The sequence below is a fragment of the Palaemon carinicauda genome, chromosome 6 (genome assembly GCF_036898095.1).
Source record: "Palaemon carinicauda isolate YSFRI2023 chromosome 6, ASM3689809v2, whole genome shotgun sequence".
Classification (NCBI taxonomy): Eukaryota; Metazoa; Arthropoda; class Malacostraca; order Decapoda; family Palaemonidae; genus Palaemon; species Palaemon carinicauda.
In genome coordinates, this window is record NC_090730.1 from 115,379,900 (window position 1) to 115,404,681 (window position 24,782).

General features: G+C 42.8%; 1 protein-coding gene across 1 annotated transcript in view; it reads right to left on the bottom strand.

Annotated features, from left to right (window-relative positions):
• Window positions 1-24,782, bottom strand: part of LOC137642625 (ankyrin repeat and SAM domain-containing protein 3-like) — a 136,298-nt gene that overhangs the window by 53,658 nt on the left and 57,858 nt on the right. The window contains exon 5 of the mRNA XM_068375335.1: window positions 21,497-21,687. Coding sequence (XP_068231436.1) covers window positions 21,497-21,687 — 191 coding nt within the window. The remainder of the gene's footprint in view (window positions 1-21,496; window positions 21,688-24,782) is intronic.

Sequence of the window (24,782 nt, forward strand, 5' to 3'; positions counted from 1 at the left end):
TTAACAAAAAATGATATTTTGATTATAAAATAAATTTTTTAATATACTTACCCGGTGAATATATAATAGCTGACGTCTCCGACGGCTCGACAGAATTCAAAAACTCGCGAGCGATCGCCATGAAGGTAGCGGGTGTGCCCACCAGCGCCGACTATCGGCCAGATACCGCATATACATGTAAACAGCTCCAGTTCTTCTCATCCCGCTGGGTCTCTATCTGGGAGGAAGGGGGGGCCTTTAATTTATATATTCACCGGGTAAGTATATTCAAAAATTTATTTTATAATCAAAATATCATTTTTAAATATTAAACTTAGCCGGTGAATATATAATAGCTGATTCACACCCATGGTGGTGGGTAGAGACCAGTATTAATACAGTTTACGGCGTATATGCTTAGAGTTTTTGAGTTATATCATAACAAAACCCCAACAAATATAGGTACCTGGTAAGGAAGCTGACTCTAACGATTACTCTGCCTTGTTAGTCCGCTTTCCTCACGAAGCCCAGCCATCCTCTTAGGATGCTGAAAGACTCCCAGGAGCTGAAGTATCTAGGGCGACAACCCATACAACAGGACCTCATCAAAACCCTTAATCTGGGCGCTCTCAAGAAATGACATTTGACCACCCGCCAAATCAAAAAGGATGCGAAAGGCTTCTTAGCCTTCCGTACAACCCAATTAAAAACATTTCAAGAGAAGATTAAAAGGATATTGGAATTAAGGGAATGTAGTGGTAGAACCCTTACCCACTACTGCACTCGCTGCAACGAATGGACCCAGTGTGTAGCAGTCCTCATAAAGAGTCTGGACATCTTTTAAGTAAAATGACGCGAATACCGACTTGCTTCTCCAAACGGTCGCGTCCATAATACTTCGCAGAGATCTGTTTTGCTTAAAGGCCACAGAAGTTGTTATAGTTCTTACTTCGTGCGTCTTAACCTTAAGCAAGCAACGATCTTTTTCACTCAAGTGAGAATGAGCCTCTCGGATTAAAAATCTAATAAAATATGACAAAGCATTCTTTGACATAGGCAATGAAGGCTTCTTAACTGAGCACCACAAAGCCTCAGATCCACCTCATAAGGATTTAGTCCGAGCTAAATAAAACTTCAGAGCTCTAACTGGACACAGCACTCTTTCAAGCTCGTTGCCTACGATCTCTGACAGGCAAGGTATATCAAATGACTTAGGCCAAGGACGAGAAGGCAGTTCATTTTTGGCCAAGAAAACCAAGCTGAAGTGAACATGTGGCTTTATCTGTAGAAAAGCTGATGTTCCTACTGAAGGCATGGATCTCACTGACCCTTTTAGCCGAAGCCAAGCACACTAAGAAAAGCGTCTTGAGGGTGAGATCCTTCAGGGAGGCTGAATGTAATGGCTCAAACCTGTCGGACATTAGGAACCTTAGGACCACGTCTAAGTTCCATCCAGGAGTTGCCATACGACGCTCCTTAGAGGTCTCGAAGGACTTAAGGAGATCTTGGAGATCTTGATTATTGGACAGATCTAAGCCTCTATGTCTGAACACAGACGCCAACATGCTCCTGTAGCCCTTAATAGTGGGCGCTGAGAGGGAGCGAACATTTCTCAGATGTAGGAGAAAGTCTGCAATTTGGGCTACAGAGGTACTGGAAGAGGAAATGGATGATGACTTGCACCAGTCTCTAAAGACTTCCCACTTCGACTGATAGACCTTGATGGTAGATGCTCTCCTAGCTCTCGCAATCGTTCTGGCTGCCCCCTTCGAAAATCCTCTAGCTCTTGAGAGTCTTTCGATAGTCTGAAGGCAGTCAGACGAAGCGCGGGGAGGCTTTGATGAAGACTCCTTACGTGGCTGCCGTAAGAGATCCCTCCTTAAAGGTAGACTCCTTGGAATGTCTACCAGCCACTGAAGTACCTCTGTTACTCACTCTCTCATGGGCCAGAGTGGAGCAACCAACATCAACCTGGTCCCTTCGTGAGAGGTGAACTTCTGCAGCACCTTGTCTAGGATCTTGAAAGGTGGAAAGGCATAAACGTCCAGGTGAGACCAGTCCAGCAGGAAAGCGTCTATGTGAGCTGCCTCTGGATCTGGAACTGGAAAGCAGTAAGTCGAGAGCCTCTTTGTCAGAGAGAGTAGCAAAAAGATCTATGGTGGGTAGACCCCATGTCATCCATAGCTTCTCGCACACAGTCTCATGCAAAGTCCACTCCATGGAGAAGACTTGTCCTCTTCTGCTGAGGCCGTCCGCCAAGACATTCATTTCTGCACAAATTTCACCAAAGGAGAGATGTTACTGCCTTAAAAGGAGTTCCTTCTGATCCATGGATCAAAGAACCGAGCCTTCCAGACTGTCCAGTGGAGCTCCCTAACCCAAATCCGCTGCATCTGAAAACAACACATGGTTTGGGTTCTTGATCGCAAGAGAAAGACCTTCTCGAAGTCTGATGTTGCTGTCCCACCAAGTCAGACATGTCTAGACTGAGTTGGAGATTGGGAAAGAGATACTCACTAAGCCCTTCTCCTTGTTCCAATGTTTAGGTGAAATAGGAAAGGGCATAGGTTGAGTCTCCCCAGAGAGATAAACTACTCCAGCGATGAAAGAGTTCCCACGAGGCTAGTTCAAACTCTTACAGAGCAACTGTTTTTCTCTTGCAAGAGAAGGACTTTTAACAGAGCTTGTTCCATTCTTGCGGGAGACGTAAAGGGTCGACAAAATAGACACTGTATCTCCATTCCTAAAAAAAGAATAGTCTGGGATGGGATACTGTAAGTTACGACTTCTCTACGTTCACTATGAGACCTAGCTCCTTGGTTAGGTCTAATGTCCATTAGAGGCTCTCCAGACAGCGATATAATGACGAACGCCCTGATTAGCCAGTCGTCAAAATAAAGGGAGGCTCTGAATCCTCAAAAAATGTAGAAAGCTTGCTACATTTTGCAAGGGCCTTGTAAAAACAAGAGGAGCAGGAATGAGGTCGGAGTACAGTGCTCGACAGTGGTACATTACTTTCCCGTCCACAAACCTCAGATGTAGTTGAAAGTTTGGATGAATCGGGATGTGGAAGTATGCATCCTGAAGGTCGAGAGAGACCATACAGTCGCCTTCCCTTAATGCTGTCAAGACAGCTTGGTAGACTTCATCGTGAAGTTTGTCTTGACAATGAACACATAGAGCGCACTTGCATCTTACGTACTCCTGCAGTGAACGTGGCTGCCAGATCATTGGAGCCATCCCTGATAGTCTTGTTCCTGCAGAGAACGTGGCTGTCAGATCATTGGAGCCATCCCTGATAGCCTTGTTTATGCATGACATAATTGTACAGCAAAACTTCAAACGCTCGAAAAAATTCCTAACAGGAGATGGTCTAGCTCTGAAGCCGACCATAAAATCTTGGAGCATCTCATGGCCAGGTGCCAGGGAGAGTCTATGAGGCTTGAGAAGTCTATCTGGGCAGAGGCAGGAACTCCCAAGCCGAGAACTTCTCCCGTGTCATACCAGACGCTCGCTCTATAAGCCAGTTTAAAAGGGGGGAAAGCAAAGGCTGTCTCCCCCAAACTCCTCCTGGTGATCAACCAGTCGCCTAGCAAACGTAAAGCTCTCTTAGAAGAGCGAGAGAGCACTAGCTTAGAAAACCACGGCTTCGAAGTAGCTAGGCCTAGTGTAAACTCTGACGTTTAGGCGAACGAGGAGCAGCAGTTACAAAATGGTCCGGACAAAGATCCTTAAAAATCAGCATGATTTATTTAAAGTCCATAGAGGGCTGAGCAGCTTTAGGCTCCTCTCCGTCTGACAGAGTCCCCAAGGGAATATCAGTGGGAGGGGGATCAGCAACTTCCTCATCTGAAGGAACCTCGTCCGACAATTGCCGAGTCTCAGGCAAGGGAGAGACCTGCCGTGGTGGCAATGCTTGACAAGCAGAGTCCACACGCAAAGGAGCATCAGTAGCATTCAAGGACGCTACGTCATGTAACTGCTTAAAGGACTGACCAGCAACAACAATAGGTGCGGGAGGACGCTCGACGTCAAGTCGAGACTGCCTTGACTGCCTAGATAGAGCAGTTAAAACAACTCTTGACTGCGGTGCTTGACGTTCAACGTCAAAACAAGGCAACTGAGCTGGTTGGCGAACGTCCTGAACGTCAACAAGAGACTGTGGCAGCGGCTGAACGTCAACACGAGGCTGCGGCAGCGGCTGAAAGACAACACGGGACTGCAGCGAGTAAGGATCCAAGTCACGTGACTGACGTGACAAACTACCGACATCACGTTTCATAACGTCAAACGGACGAGTAAATGCTCATTTGGGCGGCTTGACAGCCAGAGTCTCGTTTAGTGTAATGGCGACTCGAAAGCGAAGGTTCATCGTGAACCTGCTCAACGTCATATTTCTACATAAGGGAGGCAAGTTAGTCTGCATGTCCTGCAGGACAACCCATTTAGGATCAACAGGAGTCGGGACGGGCCGAGACGACGGTAACGTCTGTGTTGGCAAAACATTGCCTTTACCGCGACCCTCGGACCCCGTGTTACGCTTGCGTTTAATAGGCGAACCGTCTTCCGACGACTGCAAAGGGTCAGAGCTGTCCCCATGGCTACAGCCAGGACGCTGGACCTGTCCTGAATGGACTGACTTCCGCTTTAAGGGTATAGAAACTTTGCTCCAAGATTTCTTTTGCGAGAAGCCTTCGGATGACGAGGAGAAAAACAGCCTCGCTCGTCTTATGGTAGGGGCGATCTTGCTAGACACGCCCGATACCATAGAGGGAACGTTTGTTCGTTGGTTAAAGCCTCTCGTCCCCATAAGTCCTACGATATTACTTCTCCCTGGAAGCATGGGAGCCTGAAAGAGGTATCGGACTAGGTGAACGACAAGCACGAACAGACGAACCCTCGGTCGCAACACTAAAAAACACTTTGCGCAATTATCACTTTATCACTACGATTTTCTGTTTTTGCACTTACTTCACTGAAATCGTATTTTTCAATAATTTCACATTAGGCATGAATAAAACTGATTTCTACCTGAAGCACGCAATTCTCCCCTACATCAAAAGGTTATAATTGCGAAATATGTTATTTTCCTTAGTAAAATAAATTTTTGAATATACTTACCCGATGATCATGTAGCTGTCAACTCTGTTGCCCGACAGAAATCTAAGGTCGGGATACGCCAGCGATCGCTATATAGGTGGGGGTGTACACAACAGCACCATCTGTGAGCAGGTACTCAAGTACTTCTTGTCAACAAGAACTCAATTTTCTCCTCGGTCCACTGGTTCTCTATGGGGAGGAAGGGAGGGTCCTTAAATTCATGATCATCGGGTAAGTATATTCAAAAATTTATTTTACTAAGGAAAATAACATTTTTCAATATTAATCTTACCCGATGATCATGTAGCTGATTCACACCCAGGGTGGTGGGTGGAGACCAGCATACATGTTAACATTAGAAGCTAAGTATCCCGTATCTTATTTTAGCAGTTATTCAAAATAACAAACATAAAATAAATAAGTACCTGGTAAGGAAGTCGACTTGAACCATTACTCTGCCTTTTTAAGTACGTCTTCCTTACTGAGCCTAGCGATCCTCTTAGGATGCTGAGCGACTCCTAGGTGCTGAAGTATGAAGGGCTGCAACCCATACTAAAGGACCTCATCACAACCTCTAATCTAGGCGCTTCTCAAGAAAGAATTTGACCACCCGCCAAATCAACCAGGATGCGGAAGGCTTCTTAGCCTTCCGGACAACCCAGAAATATTTCAAGAGAAAGATTAAAAAGGTTCTGGAATTAGGGAATTGTAGTGGTGAAGACCCCACCACTACTGCACTCGTTGCTACGAATGGTCCCAGAGTGTAGCAATTCTCGTAAAGAGACTGGACATTCTTAAGATAAAAGACGCGAACACTGATTCGCTTTTCCAAAAGGTTGCGTCGAAAATATTATGCAGAGATCTATTTTGTTTAAAGATCACGGAAGTTGTGACAGCTCTAACTTCGTGTGTCCTTACCTTCAGCCAAGCTTGGTCTTCCTCATTCAGAAGGGAATGAGCTTCTCGTATTAACAGTCTGAAAATAATAGGATAAAGAATTCTCTGACAAAGGCAAAGATGAATTCTTAACTGAACACCATAAAGCTTCAGACGGGCCTCGTAAAGGTTTTTAAAATAGAACTTAAGAGCTCTTACAGGACATAATACTCTTTCTAGTTCATTTCCAACCATACGATAAGTTTGGAATAACAAACGATATTGGTCAAGGCCGAGAAGGCAGCTCGTGTTTGGCTAGAAAACCAAGATGTAGAACATGTAGCCGTTTCGGATGAAAATCCGATGTTCTTGCTGAAGGGATGAATCTCACTGACTCTTTTAGCTGTGGTTAAGCATATCAGGAAAAGAGTCTTAAAGGTGAGATCTTTCAGGGAGGCTGATTGAAGTGGTTCGAACCTGTCTAACATAAGGAATCTTAGAACCACGTCTAAATTCCAACCAGGTGTAACCAAACGACGCTCCTTCGTGGTCTCAAAAGACTTACGGAGGTCTTGTAGATCTTTATTGTTGGAAAGATCTAAGCCTCTGTGACGGAAGACTGATGCCAACATGCTTCTGTAACGCTTGAAAGTGGGAGCTGAAAGAGATCGCTCTTTCCTCAGATATAAGAGGAAGTCAGCTATTTGAGTTACAGAGGTACTGGTCGAGGATACGGATACTGACTTGCACCAGTTTAGGAAGATTTCCCACTTCGATTGGTAGACTCTAAGGGTGGATGTTCTCCTTGCTCTAACAATCGCTCTGGTTGCCTCCTTCGAAAAACCTCTAGTTCTCGAGAGTCTTTCGATACTCTGAAGGCAGTGAGACGAAGAGCGTGGAGGCCTTGGAGTACCTTCTTACGCGTGGCAGACGTAGCAGGTCCACCCTTAGGGGAAGAGTTCTGGGAACGTCTACTAGCCATCGAAGTACCTCGGTAAGTTATTCTCTCGCGGGCCAGAGGGAAGCAACTAGTGTCAACTTTGTCCCATCGTGAGAGGCGAACTTCTGCAGTACCTTGTTGACAATCTAGAACAGAGGGAATGCATTTAGATCTAGATGAGACTAATCTAGTAGAAAGGCATCTAAAAGAACCACTGCTGGGTCCGGGATAGGTGAGCAAAGTATTGAGAGCCTCTTGGACATCGAGGTTGCTAAGAGATCTATGGTTGGCTGGCCCCAGGTGACCCAAAGTCTCTTGCATACATCTCTGTGGAGGGTCCAATATGTTGGAATTATTGTCCCTTCCTACTGAGACAATCTGCTAAGACATTCAAGTTGCCTTGGAAGAAACTAGTTACTAGTGAAAAGTCTAGACCTGTTGAACAGGAGAGGAGGTCACTAGCGAACTCGCACCATGTCAGAGAGTAGGTCCCTCCTAGCTAGGAGATGAACATCAAAGCAGGGAGTTGTCCGTGTTGACCTCCACTACTTTGTCTTGAAGGAGAGACCTGAAGCTTTTCCAGGTCAGATGTACTGCCAGAAGCTTCTTGCAGTTAAAATGCATTGTCCTTTGACTCGAGTTCCATAATCCCGAGCATTCCCTACCGCCTAAGGTCGCACCCCAGCCTACGTCCGATGCGTCTGAGAAGAGAACGTGGTTGGGAGTCTGAACAGTCAGGGGAAGACCCTATAAAAGGTTGATAAAGTCCTTTCATCAGGTTAGACCAGACTTATCTTCCGGAAACCGGGATCGAGACCGCTTCTAGCGTCTTGTCCTTTTCCAGTGAAGAGCTAGATGAAACCGAAGAGGACGGAGGTGTAGTCTTCCAAGTGACACCAATTGAACCACGGATGACAGTGTCCTAACCAGACTCATCCACAGCCTGACAGGGCCGTATTCCTTCTTCAGCATCTTCTGGATGGATAGCAGGGCTGGGGGTTGATCGTCTTGTTCAGCCATGTCCTCATCAGAGGGTTCCTCATCCGAAACTGATGAGGAAACGGCAACGGAGTGGGCAATGTCTGACTCGCTGAATCCGGTCGCACTGGTGGATGCGTGACGGAGCCGGACACAAGATCATGGTACTGCTGCACAGTCTGTGAACTGTCAACCATGGGGATGCGAGGAAGTACAGCGACAACCCGAAACTGTCTAGACTGTCTGGGTAGTGCAGACAACCCCTTATCGGGTTGCTGAGGTTGCCGCACTGCGTCACAACAAGTCACCTCTGCTGGTTGTTGAACGTCTTCCCAGTGACACACTGAACGTCCACAACCACCTCCGAGAGTAGCTTAACGTCAACGTGCGACTGGCAACCCACACTGGGTCGCACCGGTGGAGGAACCATCTCAACTGGCTGACGTGAGTAGGATACCTCAGCGTCAACAGGGCGTACAACCAAACGGAAGGAAGGTCGTTGGCAAGAAGGTTCTTCTCCGTAAAAAATCCTCTATCAAGGACTAAGCTTGGACTGCATGTCTTGCAACAAAGCCCAAGGTCTATGGGAGCAGGTGTGGCAACAGACGGGGTTAGCGACTGAAGCGGAACCATTTACCCTCCCTGGAAGCATGTTATGCTTTAATTAAAGTCCATAGGAGGCTAAGCAGCTTAAGGCTCCTCTCCAAATGACAGAGTCCTCAAGGGAATATCAGAAGGAGGGAGAACAGCACTTTCTCATCTACAGGAACCATGTCCGAGAAAAGCTAGGTTATCTCAGTGAGGGTTTCACTGGTGCAAAAGCAGCAGACCAGAAGGCAACGTTAGAAACTGCTTGACAGTCTGTGAACTGTCAAAAACTGAACTGTCAACCACAACAGGAGCGTGAGGACATGCAGCACTGGTGTATTAGTAGCAGACCAGAAGGCAACGTCATGTAACTGTTTGACAGTCTGTGAGTTGGCAACAACCAAAGTTGTGTGGGGAAGCCTCAACTCCTGACTGACTAGTTTGCTGCGGGCGAGTGGCGGTAACCACAGTGTGTTGCGGAGGCTGACACACCGTGTCAAAACACGGCAGCTTGTGGTAGCTCACGCACGGCAACGGAGTGCTCCGTGTGTCTGTGGGAGTCATCATACATCTGGCAGGGTTGACTGTGCATGGGTGGAGGAGCTCTCACAACAAGAGTGTGGGAGCAGGAAGCCATGCCGGGCGCACAACCGTGGTAGGTGCAGGCCCACGGGTGCATCGTCAACCTTCTCCGCAGTCGGAGTGTGGGAGCTGGCAACAACAAAAGCGGAGTGTTGGTGCGTGGGAGGGACTGCCGTGGGTTGCAGAGCATGCCGTATGGGATGCGGAGCATGCCGCATGGGTTGCAGAGCATGCCGCATTGTGTCAAAACACGGCAGCTCTACAGCACCTTCCCACTGCTGATGCGGTAGCTCACGCATGTCAATGGAGGGTGCAGCATGAACATGCGTCTGGCAGGGTCGACTGCGCATCGGAGGTGGAGCTCTCACAGGTGGAGTGTGGGAGCAGGCAGCCGCAGTATCTGCTGAGCTCACAACCGTGGAAGGTTGTAGATTAACAGGTGCATTGTCAACCTTCCAGCACTATACTCCTGCATGAAGGAGCAAGCTGAGACTGTATAGTCTGCAGCATGGATCACTAGGGTCTATGAAAGACAGCAACAAACGGAGCTACTGTCCGTTGTGACTGAGGGTCTAAAACAGCTGGTGCGGCAACAGACGGAGTTACTGCCTGTTGCGGTACCATCTTGCCTCTCTTGGGAGGTGAGTAGTCGTCGGATGACTGGAGCGAGTCCGAACTGACCCAGTGGCTACACCTAGGCCGTTGGACTTGCGCGGAAGGGACCGACTTGCACTTAAAAGCTGCAAGATTTGGTCCATGGTTTCTGCGAGAAACCTCTTCCGCAGACGAGGAATAAATGGGCTCTCTCGTCTTTGTGTGGGTGGGGTGATCACGTCGGCAACGTGTGTAGATACACCCGAAACCATGGAGGGAAACGTCTGTTCGTCGATCAAGACCTGTGGAACCCATAAGTCCTTCGACATTACTTCTCCCCTGGGCTTGGGAGCTTGTAAGAGGTATCGGGCTAGGTGAACAACTGGCACGAACAGACTATCCCTCGAACGCAACACTGTAACACTTTGCGCATATCACTTTATCACTTTTGATTTTCTGTTTGCACTTATTTCACTGAACTCGAAACTTTAAGTGATTTGTACCTGAAACACGCAATCCTATCCTTCATTAAAAGGTAGTAATTGCGAAAACAGTTTTACAATGTAACAGAAAAACATAATGAAAGATAAAGAATTCAGTGGCTGGAAAAGAGACTAAACACTAGATCAAATAAACTACGTTTAAAATCTCTCACCGCATAAAGCCTGGGAACAAGAATAAAACTCTAGAAACGTTTTACCTTCTTCCCCTATAGCGACTAGGGAGAAGAGTAAAAAACGAGAACAACGTTACCCGCTTGAACGAAACGTTTATTCTCCTCTCTCTCCCTCCGTCTCTATCTCTCTCTCTCTCTCTCTTGACTTAGAACCTGAGAGATGAGCCCAATTATATATCGTTAAAACATATTATTTGTTAAAGGAAAAAAACTGAAAGGTTTCCCAAATAAAAAGTTCCTTATTAGAATTAAAACCATTTAAGCTAAGAAAGAATGAACGAAACGCTAGAATCGGTTTACTCTTACTGCAACGTGAAACCGTGAAACCGTGAAATACTCTCTCTCTATCGTAACGATAGAGCGCAAGTTGAACGTTCTGAACGTCAACAACTGCGGAGACTAAACTAAACGTTAGTTCATCTTTGAAAACAGTACGAGACTATCAAAGAAATTCTTTCAAAAACATTAAAATTAAAATAGCATAAATTCTTAAAAGGAAATACGATATGACGGGCTCAATGTTAAATAACTTCGGTTCCAAGTAAGGACCGCCTACTATTAGGAAAGGTCGCATATAAACAAACATAAAAATTAATTTTTATAAGTTTATAATAAATGGAAAGTTAATCAAAGAGGCCTATAAATGGCGGAGAGATATAAAATAAATCTATAACTTTGTTAAGCAAAATTACCAAAAACCTAAACACACTTTCGTCTAAGGGAAGGGTCGGTCATTTAAAAGTGAAAGAGAGTCTATACTCTCTTCGTCACCAACACTTCCGTCTAAGGGATGGGTCGGCCATTTAAAAGTGAAAGAGAGTCCATACTCTCTTCGTCACCATAATTAAATCTATCCAAAACGAGTTCAAGTTTTGAAATGAAGATAAAACCCCTGCATAGCGAAAGCTCAAAACTGGAATAGTGTACTTCACCAAAAAGTTGTGAAAACAAATCCAGTTAGGGACAGCGTATTAGTAGGTCTTGCCGGTGGCACGACAGAGGAAAAATTGAGTTCTTGTTGACAAGAAGTACTTGAGTACCTGCTCACAGATGGCGCTGTTGTGTACACCCCCACCTGTATAGCGATCGCTGGCGTATCCCGACCTTAGATTTCTGTCGGGCAACAGAGTTGACAGCTACATGATCATCGGGTAAGATTAATATTGAAAAAAGTCGTATAATGTAAGCACATTAATACAAGCAAAAAACAGTAAACATATATATCGAATAAAATGGAAATATATAAAGTTAAAAGGATCAGTGACTGGGGAGGAGACTAAACACTAGTTCATTAAAAACTACGTTTTCAATCTCTCACCGTACAGTGCCTTGGGGCGAGAATAAAAACTAAAAACGTTTTATCCTTTCTCCCCGTACAGAGACTTGGGACGAGAGTAAAAAACTGACTCGAGAACAACGTTACTCGCTTGGGACGAGAATAAAGATCGGAACGTTCTCTCTTCCTCTCTCCCCCTCCGTCTCTCTCTCTCTCTCTCTCTCTCTTGATTTCACACAGAAGAGAAAAGCCCACTCACCCTTCGTCAATAAACAGGTTATTTGACCAAAGGAAAAAACTGAAAGGACTAAGAAATTGAAAATTAACAAGTTCCTTTAAATTAGTATTTAAAACATTTCAGTTTGAAAGAAGAATGAACAAAACGTCAAAATCGATTTACTCTTTCTGCAAAGTGAAACCGTGATTCTCTCTTTCTCTATCGTAACGATAGAGCGCAAACTGCGTAGCATAAATAAACCAAACGTTAGTTCATCTTTGAAACAGCACGAAGACTATTCAAAGAAAATCTTTCATAAAATATCTACTAAAAAATATTCATTTAATAACTCTTACAGAGCAAATGATTTAAACTTAACGAAAATAAAAGTTGAATGGGCTCAACGTTGTTTAACTTCGGTTTCCAAGTTAGGACCGCCTACTCTCGGACTAGGGGAGGAATAGGTAAGGCCGCATATAAACAAAACATTAAAATTTATCTTGATGTTTAGTATAAATGGAAAGCTAATCGAAGAGGCCTAAGAAAGGCGGGTGAGATATAAAATATATAGAGGAAAATCTATAATTAACAACAACAATTATAACGTGATAAGATAATTGCTAAAAGCCTAAAACACACTTCCGTACACTAAGGGAAGGGTCGGCCATTTTTACTCTATGGAAAAAAACCAGAGATAAAAGCAAGGGCAAAACACTTTTACTCTCCTTTCAAAAGCATTTCTTTTGAGGATAGTATTGAATAATCCAACACGGCGAAAGCAATAAAACCAAAACCAAGTACTTCACCAATTCGGTAGAAAACTCGAGGTCATAATAGCGAGTGGAATCGACTTGTCAATGAAACCGACAGAGAAGAACTGGAGCTGTTTACATGTATATGCGGTATCTGGCCGATAGTCGGCGCTGGTGGGCACACCCGCTACCTTCATGGCGATTGCTCGCGAGTTTTTGAATTCTGTCGAACCGTCGGAGACGTCAGCTATTATATATTCACCGGCTAAGTTTAATATCTAAAAATTACCATTAAGATAAACAAGAGTTAAATAAATGAATAAATAAATATGAAATATGAAGTAAAACATATGTCTGCCTGCTCAATTACTTTAATAGTATTTGCATAAATTTTGAAAAAGAGAGAGAGAGAGAGAGAGAGAGAGAGAGAGAGAGAGGAGAGAGAGAGAGAGAGAGAGAGAGAGAGAGAGAGAGAGAGAGAGAGAGAGAGAGAGTGTCAAATTCAGGAATAAGTGATGAATTGAGGTTTCAATGTACAGTTTACAAGTCAGCTAAAATTTACAATTCGGGTAAAAAATACAGGCAAGCAGCTATGTGTTTTGGGAGTGTCATCTACCTTCCTCAGCCTGGATTAGGGTGGTGAAAACGATGTTAGTTACATCCTTAAGCATAGAGGCGGTGAATTTACATTGGGTGGCTCAGGCGCCCGTGGGTGGAGCGAGTAGTAACGTGAGCAGGGTGGCGAATTCTTATTGGTTAAGCTGCTTAGTTCAGTCCGACTGCCTTTCCACTCACTCATAGGTGATGAGTCGCCATCTTGCTCAGAGCCCGGCCGTCACAGAACAAGATGGCGACTCATCACCTATAAGTGAGTGGGAAGGCAGTCTGACTGAATTAGGGCCGCTCTTGGTGAGAATCTTAGCTAATGAGAATTCCCTGCCCCAATCACGTCACTACTTGCTCCACCCATGGCACCTGAGGCAGCCAAAGTAAATTCGACACCTCTCCGTTTGAGCCAGAATTATCACATTTAAATACATAGCTAGCATCATTTCCACCATTCTACTCTAGCCTGTGTATGGGAGACGACACTTCCGAAAAGTATAGCTGCTCACTGTATTTTTTTACCCAAATTATAAATTTTACATGACTTGTAAACATTACATTAAAACCTTGTTTTGTCATTTATTACTGAAATGGACTACCCACTATGAAGGATGACTTTTGCCCAATTACTAGCTGTATTTAGTACGTAATTCTGAAAAGAAGATAATCAGAGCCATTAAGAAGACAGAGTACAAGATCAAAGCAACTGAGGCAGCTCTTATCTTTAATAAAATAATAAAATGATATTTTCATTATAAAATAAATTTTTGAATATACTTACGCGGTGAATATATAAATAGCTGACGTCTCCGACGGCCCGACAGATTCCAAAACACTCGCGAGCGATCGCCATGAAGGTAGCAGGTGCGCCCACCAGCGCCGACTATCGGCCAGATACCGCATATACTTCTCAACCACTCCAGTTCTTCTCAGTCCGCAGGGTCTCTATCGGGGAGGAAGGGAGGGCCTTTAATATTATATATTCACCAGGTAAGTATATTCAAAAATTTATTTTATAATGAAAATATCATTTTTAAATATCAAACTTAGCCGGTGAATATATAAATAGCTGATTCACACCCATGGTGGTGGGTAGAGATCAGTATTATAACAATAAAGGCGTATATGCTCAAGAGTTTTTGACAAATATTTCATAAAAACAAACTTAAGTATAGGTACCTGGTAAGGAAGCTGACTCTGATGATTACTCTGCCTCATTAGTCCGCTTTCCTCACGAAGCCCAGCGATCCTCTCAGGATGCTGAAAGACTCCCAGGAGCTGTTATATCCAGGGCGAACACCCCTATAACAGGATCTCATCAATACCCTTAATCTGGGCGCTCTCAAGAAACAACATTTTGACCATCCGCCAAATCAAAAAGATTGCGAAAGACTTCTTAGTCTCCCGTACAACCCAAAATAAGATTAAAAATTTCAAAAGTAGATTAAAAGGATATCGGGATAAAGGGAATGTAGTGGTAGAGCCTTCACCCACTACTGCACTCGCTGCTACGAATGGTCCCAGTGTGTAGCAGTCCTCATACAGAGTCTGGACATCTTTCAAGTAATATGAAGCGAATACCGACTTGCCTCTCCAAAAGGTCGCGTCCATAATACTTTTAATGGATCTATTTTGCTTAAACGCTACTGAAGTTGCTATCGCTCTAACTTCATGAGCCTTGACTTTAAGTAAATTACGATCCTTCTCACTTAAATGAGAGTGTGCCTCCCGAATCAAAAGTCTAATAAAATAAGACCACGCATTCTTAGACATGGGCAAAGAGGGCTTTTTAACGGAGCACCATAAAGCCTCTGAACAACCTCGTAGCGGTTTAGCTCTGGATAAATAACATTTAAGAGCTCTAACGGGGCACAGCACTCTTTCAACTTCATTCCCCACAATCTCAGAAAGACTGGGGATTTCAAATTATTTAGGCCAAGGACGAGACGGAAGTTCATTCTTGGCCAAAACCAAAAAACCAAGTTGAAGAGCGCACACTGCTTTATTAGTGGAGAAGCCGATGTTCTTGCCAAAAGCATGCATCTCACTAACCCTTTTAGCCGAAGCCAAGCTCACCAAAAAAAGTGTCTTGAGGGTAAGATCCTTCAGGGAGGCTGAATTTAATGGTTCAAACCTGTCTGACATAAGGAACTGTAGGACCACGTCCAAGTTCCAAGCAGGAGTCGAAATATGACGCTCCTTGGAAGTCTCGAAAGACTTAAGCAGGTCTTGGAGATCTTTGTTATTAGAAAGATCCAAACCCCTATGCCTGAAAACAGAAGCTAACATGCTTCTGTAGCCTTTAATGGTGGATGCAGAGAGGGAGCGACCGTTTCTCAGATAAAGCAGAAAATCCGTAATCTGCGCTACAGAGGCACTTGGAAGAGGAAATAGAGGAGGACTTGCACCAGTCTCTAAATACCTCCCATTTCGACTGATAGATCCTGATGGTAGAGGATCTTCTAGCCCTCGCAATCGCTCTAGCTGCCTCCTTCGAAAACCCTCGAGCTCAAGAGAGTCTTTCGATAGTCTGAAGGCAGTTAGACGAAGCGTGGGGAGGCTTTGATGAAATCTCCTTACGTGAGGCTGTCGCAAGAGATCCATCCGCAACGGCAGACTTCTTGGAACGTCTACCAGCCATAGAAGTACTTCTGTGAACCACTCTCTCGCGGGCCAGAGTGGAGCAACCAACGTCAACCTGGTCCCTTCGTGAGAGGTGAACTTCTGCAGCACCTTGTTTAGGATCTTGAAAGGTGGAAAGGCATAAACGTCCAGGTGAGACCAGTCCAGCAAGAAAGCGTTTATGTGGGCTGCCTCTGGATCTGGAACTGGAAAGCAGTAAGTCGAGAGCCTCTTTGTCAGTGAAGTCGCAAAAAGATCTATGGTGGGTTGACCCCATGTCATCCATAGCTTCTCACACACAGTCTTGTGCAACGTCCACTCCATGGAGATGACTTGTCCTCTTCTGCTGAGGCAGTCCGCCAAGACATTCATTTTTCCTTGCACAAATCTCGCCAAAGGAGAGATGTTACTTGCCTTAAATGGAGTTCCTTCTGATCCGTGGACCAAAGACCCGAGCATTCCAGACTGTCCAGTGGAGCTCCCTAACCCAAATCCGATGCATCTGAATACAACACATGGTTTGGGTTCTTGATCGCAAGAGAAAGACCTTCTCGAAGTCTGATGTTGCTGTCCCACCAAGTCAGACATATCTAGACTGAGTTGGAGATTGGGAAAGAGATACTCTCTAAGCCCTTTTCCTTGTTCCAATGGTTTAGGTGAAATTGGAGAGGGCAAAGGTTGAGTCTCCCCAGAGAGATAAACTACTCCAGCGATGAAAGAGTTCCCACGAGGCTCGTTCAAACTCTTACAAAGCAACTGTTTTTCTCTTGCAAGTGAAGGACTTTTAACAGAGCTTGTTCCATTCTTGTGGGAGACGAAAAGGCCCGAAAAATCAGACACTGTATCTCCATTCCCAAATAAAGAATAGTCTGGGATGGAGTACTGTAAGTTACGACTTCTCTACGTTCACTATGAGACCTAGCTCCTTGGTTAGGTCTAATGTCCATTAGAGGCTCTACCGACAGCGATTTAATGACGACGCCCTGATTAGCCAGTCGTCAAAATAAAGGGAGGCTCTGAATCCTCAAAAACGTAGAAAGCTTGCTACATTTTGCAAGGGCCTTGTAAAAACAAGAGGAGCAGGAATGAGGCCGAAGCACAGTGCTCGAAATTGGTACATTACTTTCCCGTCCACAAACCTCAGATGTTGTTGAAAGTTTGGATGAATCGGGATGTAGAAGTATGCATCCTGAAGGTCGAGAGAGACCATCCAGTTGCCTTCCCTTACTGCTGCCAAGACAGATTTGGTAGTCTTCATCGTGAACTTTGTCTTGACAATGAACACATTGAGCGCACTTACATCTTAAGTACTCCTGCAGTGAACGTGGCTGCCAGATCATTGGAGCCATCCCTGATAGCCTTGTTTATGCATGACTTAATTGTACAGCAATACATTGACAGCTGGAGAGACCTTCTTACTTAAGGCTCCCAGGGACCAATCCAACAAATAAAAACTTCAAACGCTCGAAAAAACTTAAGGCTCCCAGGGACCAATCCAACAAATAAAAACTTCAAACGCTCGAAAAAACTCCTAACAGGAGATGGTCTAGCTCTGAAGCAGACCATAAAATCTTGGAGCGTCTCATGGCTAGACGACGAGGAGAGTCCACTAGGCTTAAGAAGTCTCCCTGAGCAGAGGCAGGTACTCCCAAGCCGAGAACTTCTCCTGGAGCTTCTCTTGTGTCACACCAGACGCCCGAGCGAGAAGCTAATTAAGAAGGAGGAAAAGCAAAAGCAGATTTTCCTAAATTTCTCCTGGATTCCAACCAGTCTCCCAGTAAGAGCATGGCCCTCTTGGAAGAACAAGAGAGAACTGACTTCGTAAATGTAGGAGTCGAAGAAAGTCATGCCAAGAGTAAACTCAGACGGCGGAGCAGCCGTTACAAAACGAGTAGGACAAAATTTCACTAAAGAAATTCATAATTAAAAAACAAGGGATTGTTGGACCACCCTAGGTTACTCCTCTTCTGAATGACTCCCCAAAGGTACATTAGTTGAAAGGGGGTCATCAACTTCTTCAGAAGGCACATCACCTGATAAATCTAAAGTCTTGCGAGAAGGAGATTTATATTCAGAATGACGTGAAGGAAAAGCCTGACAGGCTAGGCCTACATCAACTTGTATATGAACAGAAGTTAAAGTTGGAGGGTCGATGTCACGTTGTGACTGCAGAGAATGTTATTCTACTACACGTCGTGACAGAAGTAACTGAGGTTCAAACGTCCCGTAGTAACAGCGGTGACTGCTGTTCGATGCTATATCATGACTACGATGACTGACCCTCGACGTCACGTCATGTCTACGGTGTCTACCGCTCAACGTCACGTCGTGTCTGCGGTGTCTGCAGCTCAACGTCACACTGTGACTGCGATGGCTGACGTTCAAAGCGATCAAAGTCACATCGAGATTTATGCTCCGCATCTCGTTTAACAGCAAAGCTGTCACTAGGGATAACGTCAGCGTGGCGTAACAAAGCTCGTCTAGAAGGTTGATGACCCGAATCACGTATCCCAGAACCGTGGCGTACAAAAAGCAAAGGATCCTTTCGCACAGGAACAGGATCGAAAGCTTCTATTAAAGAAGAAAGCTTTAACAGCATATCTTGCAAAACACTTCACTTCGGATCAACCTGTGACTGCGGTGGCTGACGTTCAAACGTCACGTAGTAACAGCGGAGACTGCTGATCGATGCTATATCGTGACTACGGTGACTGACACTCGACGTCACGTTGTGTCTACGGTGTCTACCGCTCAACATCACGTCGAGTCTGTGGCAGAAACGTCTATACATGAACGTCATCGCTATGAACGGGACTCTTATGATGACTACAGCTAGGACGTTGAACTTGTTCTGAAGGAACAAATAAACGTTTCAACCGTCTCGAAACTTTACGCCCAGGCTTTTAAAGAGACGAATCATCGGAAGACGAGGAGAAACTTCGTCTCTCCTGTCTTATGGCAAGGACGTGCTTGACGAGCAACGTCTGATACCTTTGAGGGAACGTCTGTTCGTTGGTTTACACTCCTCACTCCCTTAGGTCCTACGACATTCCTTCTCCCTTGTGCAGGGGAGCCTGAAAGAGGTCTCGCACTAGGCAAGTGACAAGCACGAACAAACGAACCCTCCGCAACACAGAACATGTTTTTTGCACTTACTTCACTGATATCGCTTTTTTTAATAATTTCACATTAGACATGAATAAAACTGATTTCTACCTGAATCACGCAATTCTCCCTTAAATCAAAAGGTTAGAATTGCGAAATGAGTCGTATAATGTAAGCACATTAGTACAAAATGAAACACACATGCAAAAATCAATAAACATATACATATATATCGAATAAAACGGAAATATATAAAGTTAAAAAGATCAGTAACTGGGGATGAGACTAAACACTAGTTCACTAAGGACTACGTTTTCAATCTCTCACCGTACAGTGCCTTGGGACGAGAATAAAAACTAAAACGTTTTATCCTCTCTCCAAGTACAGAGACTTGGGACGAGAGTAAAAAACTGAATCGAGAACAACGTTACTCGCTCCCAAACTCCTTGTACAGAGACTTGGGGCGAGAATAAAGATCGGATCGTTCTCTCTTTCTCTCTCTCTCTGGTCACTCACAAGAGAATGGCCCACTCACCCTTCGTCAATAACAGGTTATTTGACTAAAGGAAAAAACTGAAAGGACTCAGAAATTGAAAATTAACATGTTCCTTTAAATTAGCATCTAAAAAACTTCAGTTTGAAAGAAGAATGAACAAAACGTCAAATCGATTTACTCTTTCTGCAAAGTGAAACCGTGATTTTCTCTTTCTCTATCGTAACGATAGAGCGCAAACAGCGTAGCATAAATAAACCAAACGTTAGTTCATCTTTGAAAAACAGCACGAGGACTATTCAAAGAAAAAATTTCTTAAAATATTTTCTAAAAATATTCATCTCATCACTCTTACAGAGCAACTGTTTTAATCTAAACAAAAATAAAAGTTGAATGGGCTCAACGTTGTTTAACTTCGTTTTCCAAGTTAGGACCGCCTACAAAGAATAGGTAAAGGCCGCATATAAACAAAAACATAAATTTATTTCGATGTTTAGTATAAATGGAAAGCTAATCGAAGAGGCCTAATAAAGGCGGGTGAGATATAAAATATATAGAGATAAATCTATAAATATCAACAATAATCTATAAAGTGATAAAATAATTACTAAAAGCCTTTTACACACTTCCGTACACTGAGGGAAGGGTCGGCCATCTTTTCTCTATGGAAACCAGAGCGAGATTAAAAAAGCAAGGGCAAAAAACTTTTCCTCTCCTTTCAAAAGCATTTCTTTTGAAGATAGTATTGAATAATCCAACACGGCAAAAGCAATAAAACCAAATCCAAGTACTTCACCAATTCGGTAGAAAACTCGAGGTCTAGAGCGAGCGGAACCAATGTTGTCGGTGACACCGACAGAGAAGAACTGGAGTGGTTGAGAAGTATATGCGGTATCTGGCCGATAGTCGGCGCTGGTGGGCGCACCCGCTACCTTCATGGCGATCGCTTGCGAGTTTTTTGGAATCTGTCGGGCCGTCGGAGACGTCAGCTATTTATATATTCACTGGCTAAGTTTAATATTTAAAATATAATAATAATAATTATAATAATAATACTGTAATACAATAATAATGATAATAATAAAAATAATAATAATAATAATAAAGGGATTTTGACGAAGGAAAAATCTATTTCTGGGGAGAGACCTGTGGCGCCCGGTGAAAAGAGTCCTTCTAATATACCTTCTGATAAAACCTTCCAATTATACCAGAGAAAGATAAAAGCATGGAATGCTGAGGTTACAACCCTCGCGCGAGCACCTTTTGGGTGTCGTGTATAAAGCAAAGGCGCGTGAAATCCACTATTCACAGGTTGTCTTCCATTTAGTTAATTCCTTCGTCAAAGGGATGGGCCGATACAAAGGCCCTAGCCAACCCACCAGCGCCCCGACGCGAGCGCCATCTGAACAACATCCTTCCTTCTTTTTGGACTTCGTCATTGTGAAAATTTTTTTGTGGTGCTCTCGGATTTTTTCACTCTCGTGGATTTATTTCGTCATGTCCGAAGCTCCATCTTCACACATTCCAATGTTAAGTACCATAGTTTGTTTTGACAGCTTTTTATAGTACCGGGCTTTTGTTTTATATCCAGTATAGTCTGTTTTATCATTCCCGTCTGGCCCTTCACGGCAGCCATTGTTTGTTCACTTGTCTTGGGAATTCATCTTTGTCTGCCCGTTTAGTACTCTGTCACTTAGGTTCTTGGTTAAGTCCCTGGCCTTATGCCTTTGGAACCGTTATTATTTATTCGTTATTATGCTCATGGTACTTTTTGCTAGCAAGTCCAGCCTACGAACAAGATAGCGTTCTAGCTTTGTTATTGTTTAGTACCCGCCCCACCGGGGCGTTCGTCACTCGACTTTGCTATTTATTTTAGGTTTTAGCAGATGCTATTCTTCGTTCGTAGTCTTATCTTGATGTACAGTTTTATTTGGGGCTGTATCATCTTAAAAGTGATATTCAGATATTAGTTAAATGCAATATTGGAGCTTAGGGAATTCAGTGAGTGCCGGAGCTCTATAATAATAATTTCTAATAATTTCAAAAATAAAATTAATCTTAATTCTGTTACAGATATGATCACTATAGTTAAAATACCATAAATCAATTTACCTTGCAATCCACACTGTGTAATTGCTGCTGCTATTTCATAAAACCCAGCATCTTGAGCAATTCTTGCAGCTGTGTGCCCTTGATGTGTGGTGAGTGATGTTGAAGCTCCTTTCTGCAACAATGCTGTCACCAATCCAATATCCCCCATTTTTGCTGCATACATAAGGGGAGTCATTCCGGTAGCTCTTTCACTGTAGAAAATACAAGTGTATGACCACATTACTAAAATTCTTATTATAAATAAACCAATGCTTTGTCTCACACTGTTATGAAAGTTAGCATTGTCATAAATTTCTTACAAGACAAAATTGGCTTGTTCATCACTACTACAGTATAACCTGTACAACATTTAAGATTTTCATCAACGGTAATAAGGGATATGCACTAACTGGACTTTCAGATAAATAATAACTATCTGCCTCACTCTTCTGTGGGACTGGGAGGATGAAATTTGTTATAAAAGTGCTAGGTTTGTATAAAAATCAAACTTTCAATATAAAAAAAGGTTTGTTACATCACAACTTTATCATTAATTTAGCGGTATGCCTTAACCGTTACTTACTAAACAAGTGAAAATGACCTACTGAATGCTGCAGAATGAAAATCAAGAAATGAAGAACTGGGTAAGTACATGTGGACCAGTATAATGCAAAGGCAAGGCTCTTATATCTGAGACAATTATCATAAATAGGGACAATCCCTTTTAGTGTCTTTATCCACATACTTATATCACAATAAATCAGTAAACTCAAGAAGTGAAAACACTTATCATCCAACTGAATTGTAGCTGCTAATCATTCAAGAACTCTTTGTCTATGTGGTCATAAATGAAAAACCCATTTCTCATATCATACTGTGAAGAGAAAGAATTTGCAGATTTTCCTCGGTATTCTTCATTACTCATACATGGATGAAGAGATGGAAAGATGAAGGATACAATGGAAAAATCATGACTGCCTGGCAGGGTTGACAAAAAAATCTGTGATTTTTTTTTTTTTTTTTTTTTAGAAAAACCCATCCCAGCCATTTTTTTTATACACTGGTTTTACTGGGGGAAAAAGTGGGTTTTATAGGGAAAATGCAGACTTTTAGCGATGTACTGGTTTCGTATATAGTTTCCATTTATTTATAGACTCTTTACCTTTACCCTTTACTGTTTAAATCTAGAATACTGATTTCTATGAGTGTCGCTACCTAGAAATCCCAAACAGACAAATATTATACTCAACTTGGGAGCAGGGATCTCCAAAATGCCTGACATCAAAAACACAAAATAACACAGAGCTACGAAAAACACGTCCGAACGTTCACGGGTGCTAACAAGGAATGTTGGGAGAAGGATAGGTAGTGGTGTGGGGGGGGGGGGGGGGGGGCAGTGGTTGTAGTGAACGACACCTCGTAGTAACAGGGGATTTTGAGGAAGGAGAAGTCTAATTGGAAAGGGACCTCTGGTAGTGGTATCACTCTCCAAAGTTTTAATACCGACACCCTTTAGGGGTGAGCAAGCTGGGTATATTCCTGGCATTCCATGCAACTTTTTTTCTCTGATATATTTAGCAGTATTTATACCTTTGAAATGGTGCTTTAAGGAGCATTTCACTGGGCGACACAGGTTCCTTTCCCCGAAATAGATTTTTCCTTCGTCAAAATCCCTTTTCTATGCCCTCACTTTCATTTGTATATCAACTATCTACTTAAAATCCTTGAAAAATTTAGAGAAAAATATAAAAATGAGTTGAACAGCCACGGACGTCTCCTACTGTAAGTAAAAGATCCTTTCCCGAGACCGATTTTGATTCCAGTCTGTACCAATGTTGCAGTCTACCATTTCAAGGGTTAAGTCAGACCAAGACCAGGTATATATTAAGACTTCTTTAGCTTAGGCCTACTCTGGAAAGTTTGGGAAACAGTAAAGAGAAACCGCAAAGCCAAATGCCTAATGTACATGATAAAACTTATTGAGCTTGAATGTAACTCATTTCTTCTATAATTTCTCTTACTTTTTGTTTTTTGAGTTCATTACAGTTAACTGTGGCTGTTTTTATTTTTCCATTGAAACATTTATAGCATTAACCTGCTATATAGTATTATTATTGATAGCTTGTAAATTCTGGGATATGTGAGCTTAGATTGAAGAATACAATAATCATAATTACAACATGAAATACTGAAGATGATAAAAATAGGCTAACTGGCATACATCAAAATAAAGAAAATGGTTTCTAGGTATACTGTTCTAATCTTCAGTATGTATCACAATAAAATTTACACAATAGTACCATAATAATGTACAGTACTATAGCAGTAAACAGCTGGAAAAGGTAAAAAAAACGTGCCTTTTTTAAATTAGAAAAGTATTTTATTATATCTTCCATAATTTAAAAAATGGGGTTGTAAATATATTTGATCTGCTTAAAATTATGTATCAAACTAAAAGTTACACAAGAGAACAATGATAATAGATTTTTGAAGCAGAAAACAGCTAAAAACTTTTTTAGATTAAAAAACCCGGCCAATCTATAAAACCCGGCCCGGGTGTGTAAGCGGGTATGTACCCAGGTATCTACCCATGCCAACCCTGCTGCCCGGTGTTCAAAACTTTGTTACAAAATCAAGATGACTGCAATGAACAATCATGACTGCCCTGGATTATTTTTTGTTACAAAACCAGGATAATTTGGCAATCTCTACCTACATCCACCTACAGATTATTTGAATCTCACAAAGAGCATTAATCTTACTGATCCACCTCCATGTTGTAAATACCAGGAGAATAACTTTTCAGTGCAAAATACAAGATCAAAACTTTGGGCAATGGCTAACTTTTGAGATTTGATAATAATTTAGACCAATGGAGATGTTCTAATTACTGTATGAGGTCCATGTGACCCATAAGGAAACTCTTCCTCAAAATATAAGTAAAGAATAAGCAGATTCTGGTGTTTACAAAACAACATGAAAGTATAATGAATTTAAAAGATGACAGAAAATTTTGAAATCTTTCCCAAAGTCAAAGTAGTTATTTGCTGTACTTGAAAAGTTGTTGCACAATATACCAGTGAGATTTTACATTTGAAGCATTTTTCTACTTTATGGAAAAGCTACTGAAATCACCTGAACTAACAGACACACTGAAATATGCAGCAAAGTCTTGATATAATGATGCTTAGTAACTAAATTGTATTTACTATTATATCAAAAGAACGATATTGCTAATCAATCCATCCTCGAATGATCAGAGGGGAACTGAGAGCAAATTTAAACTGAGTGATATAGCTATTTTATA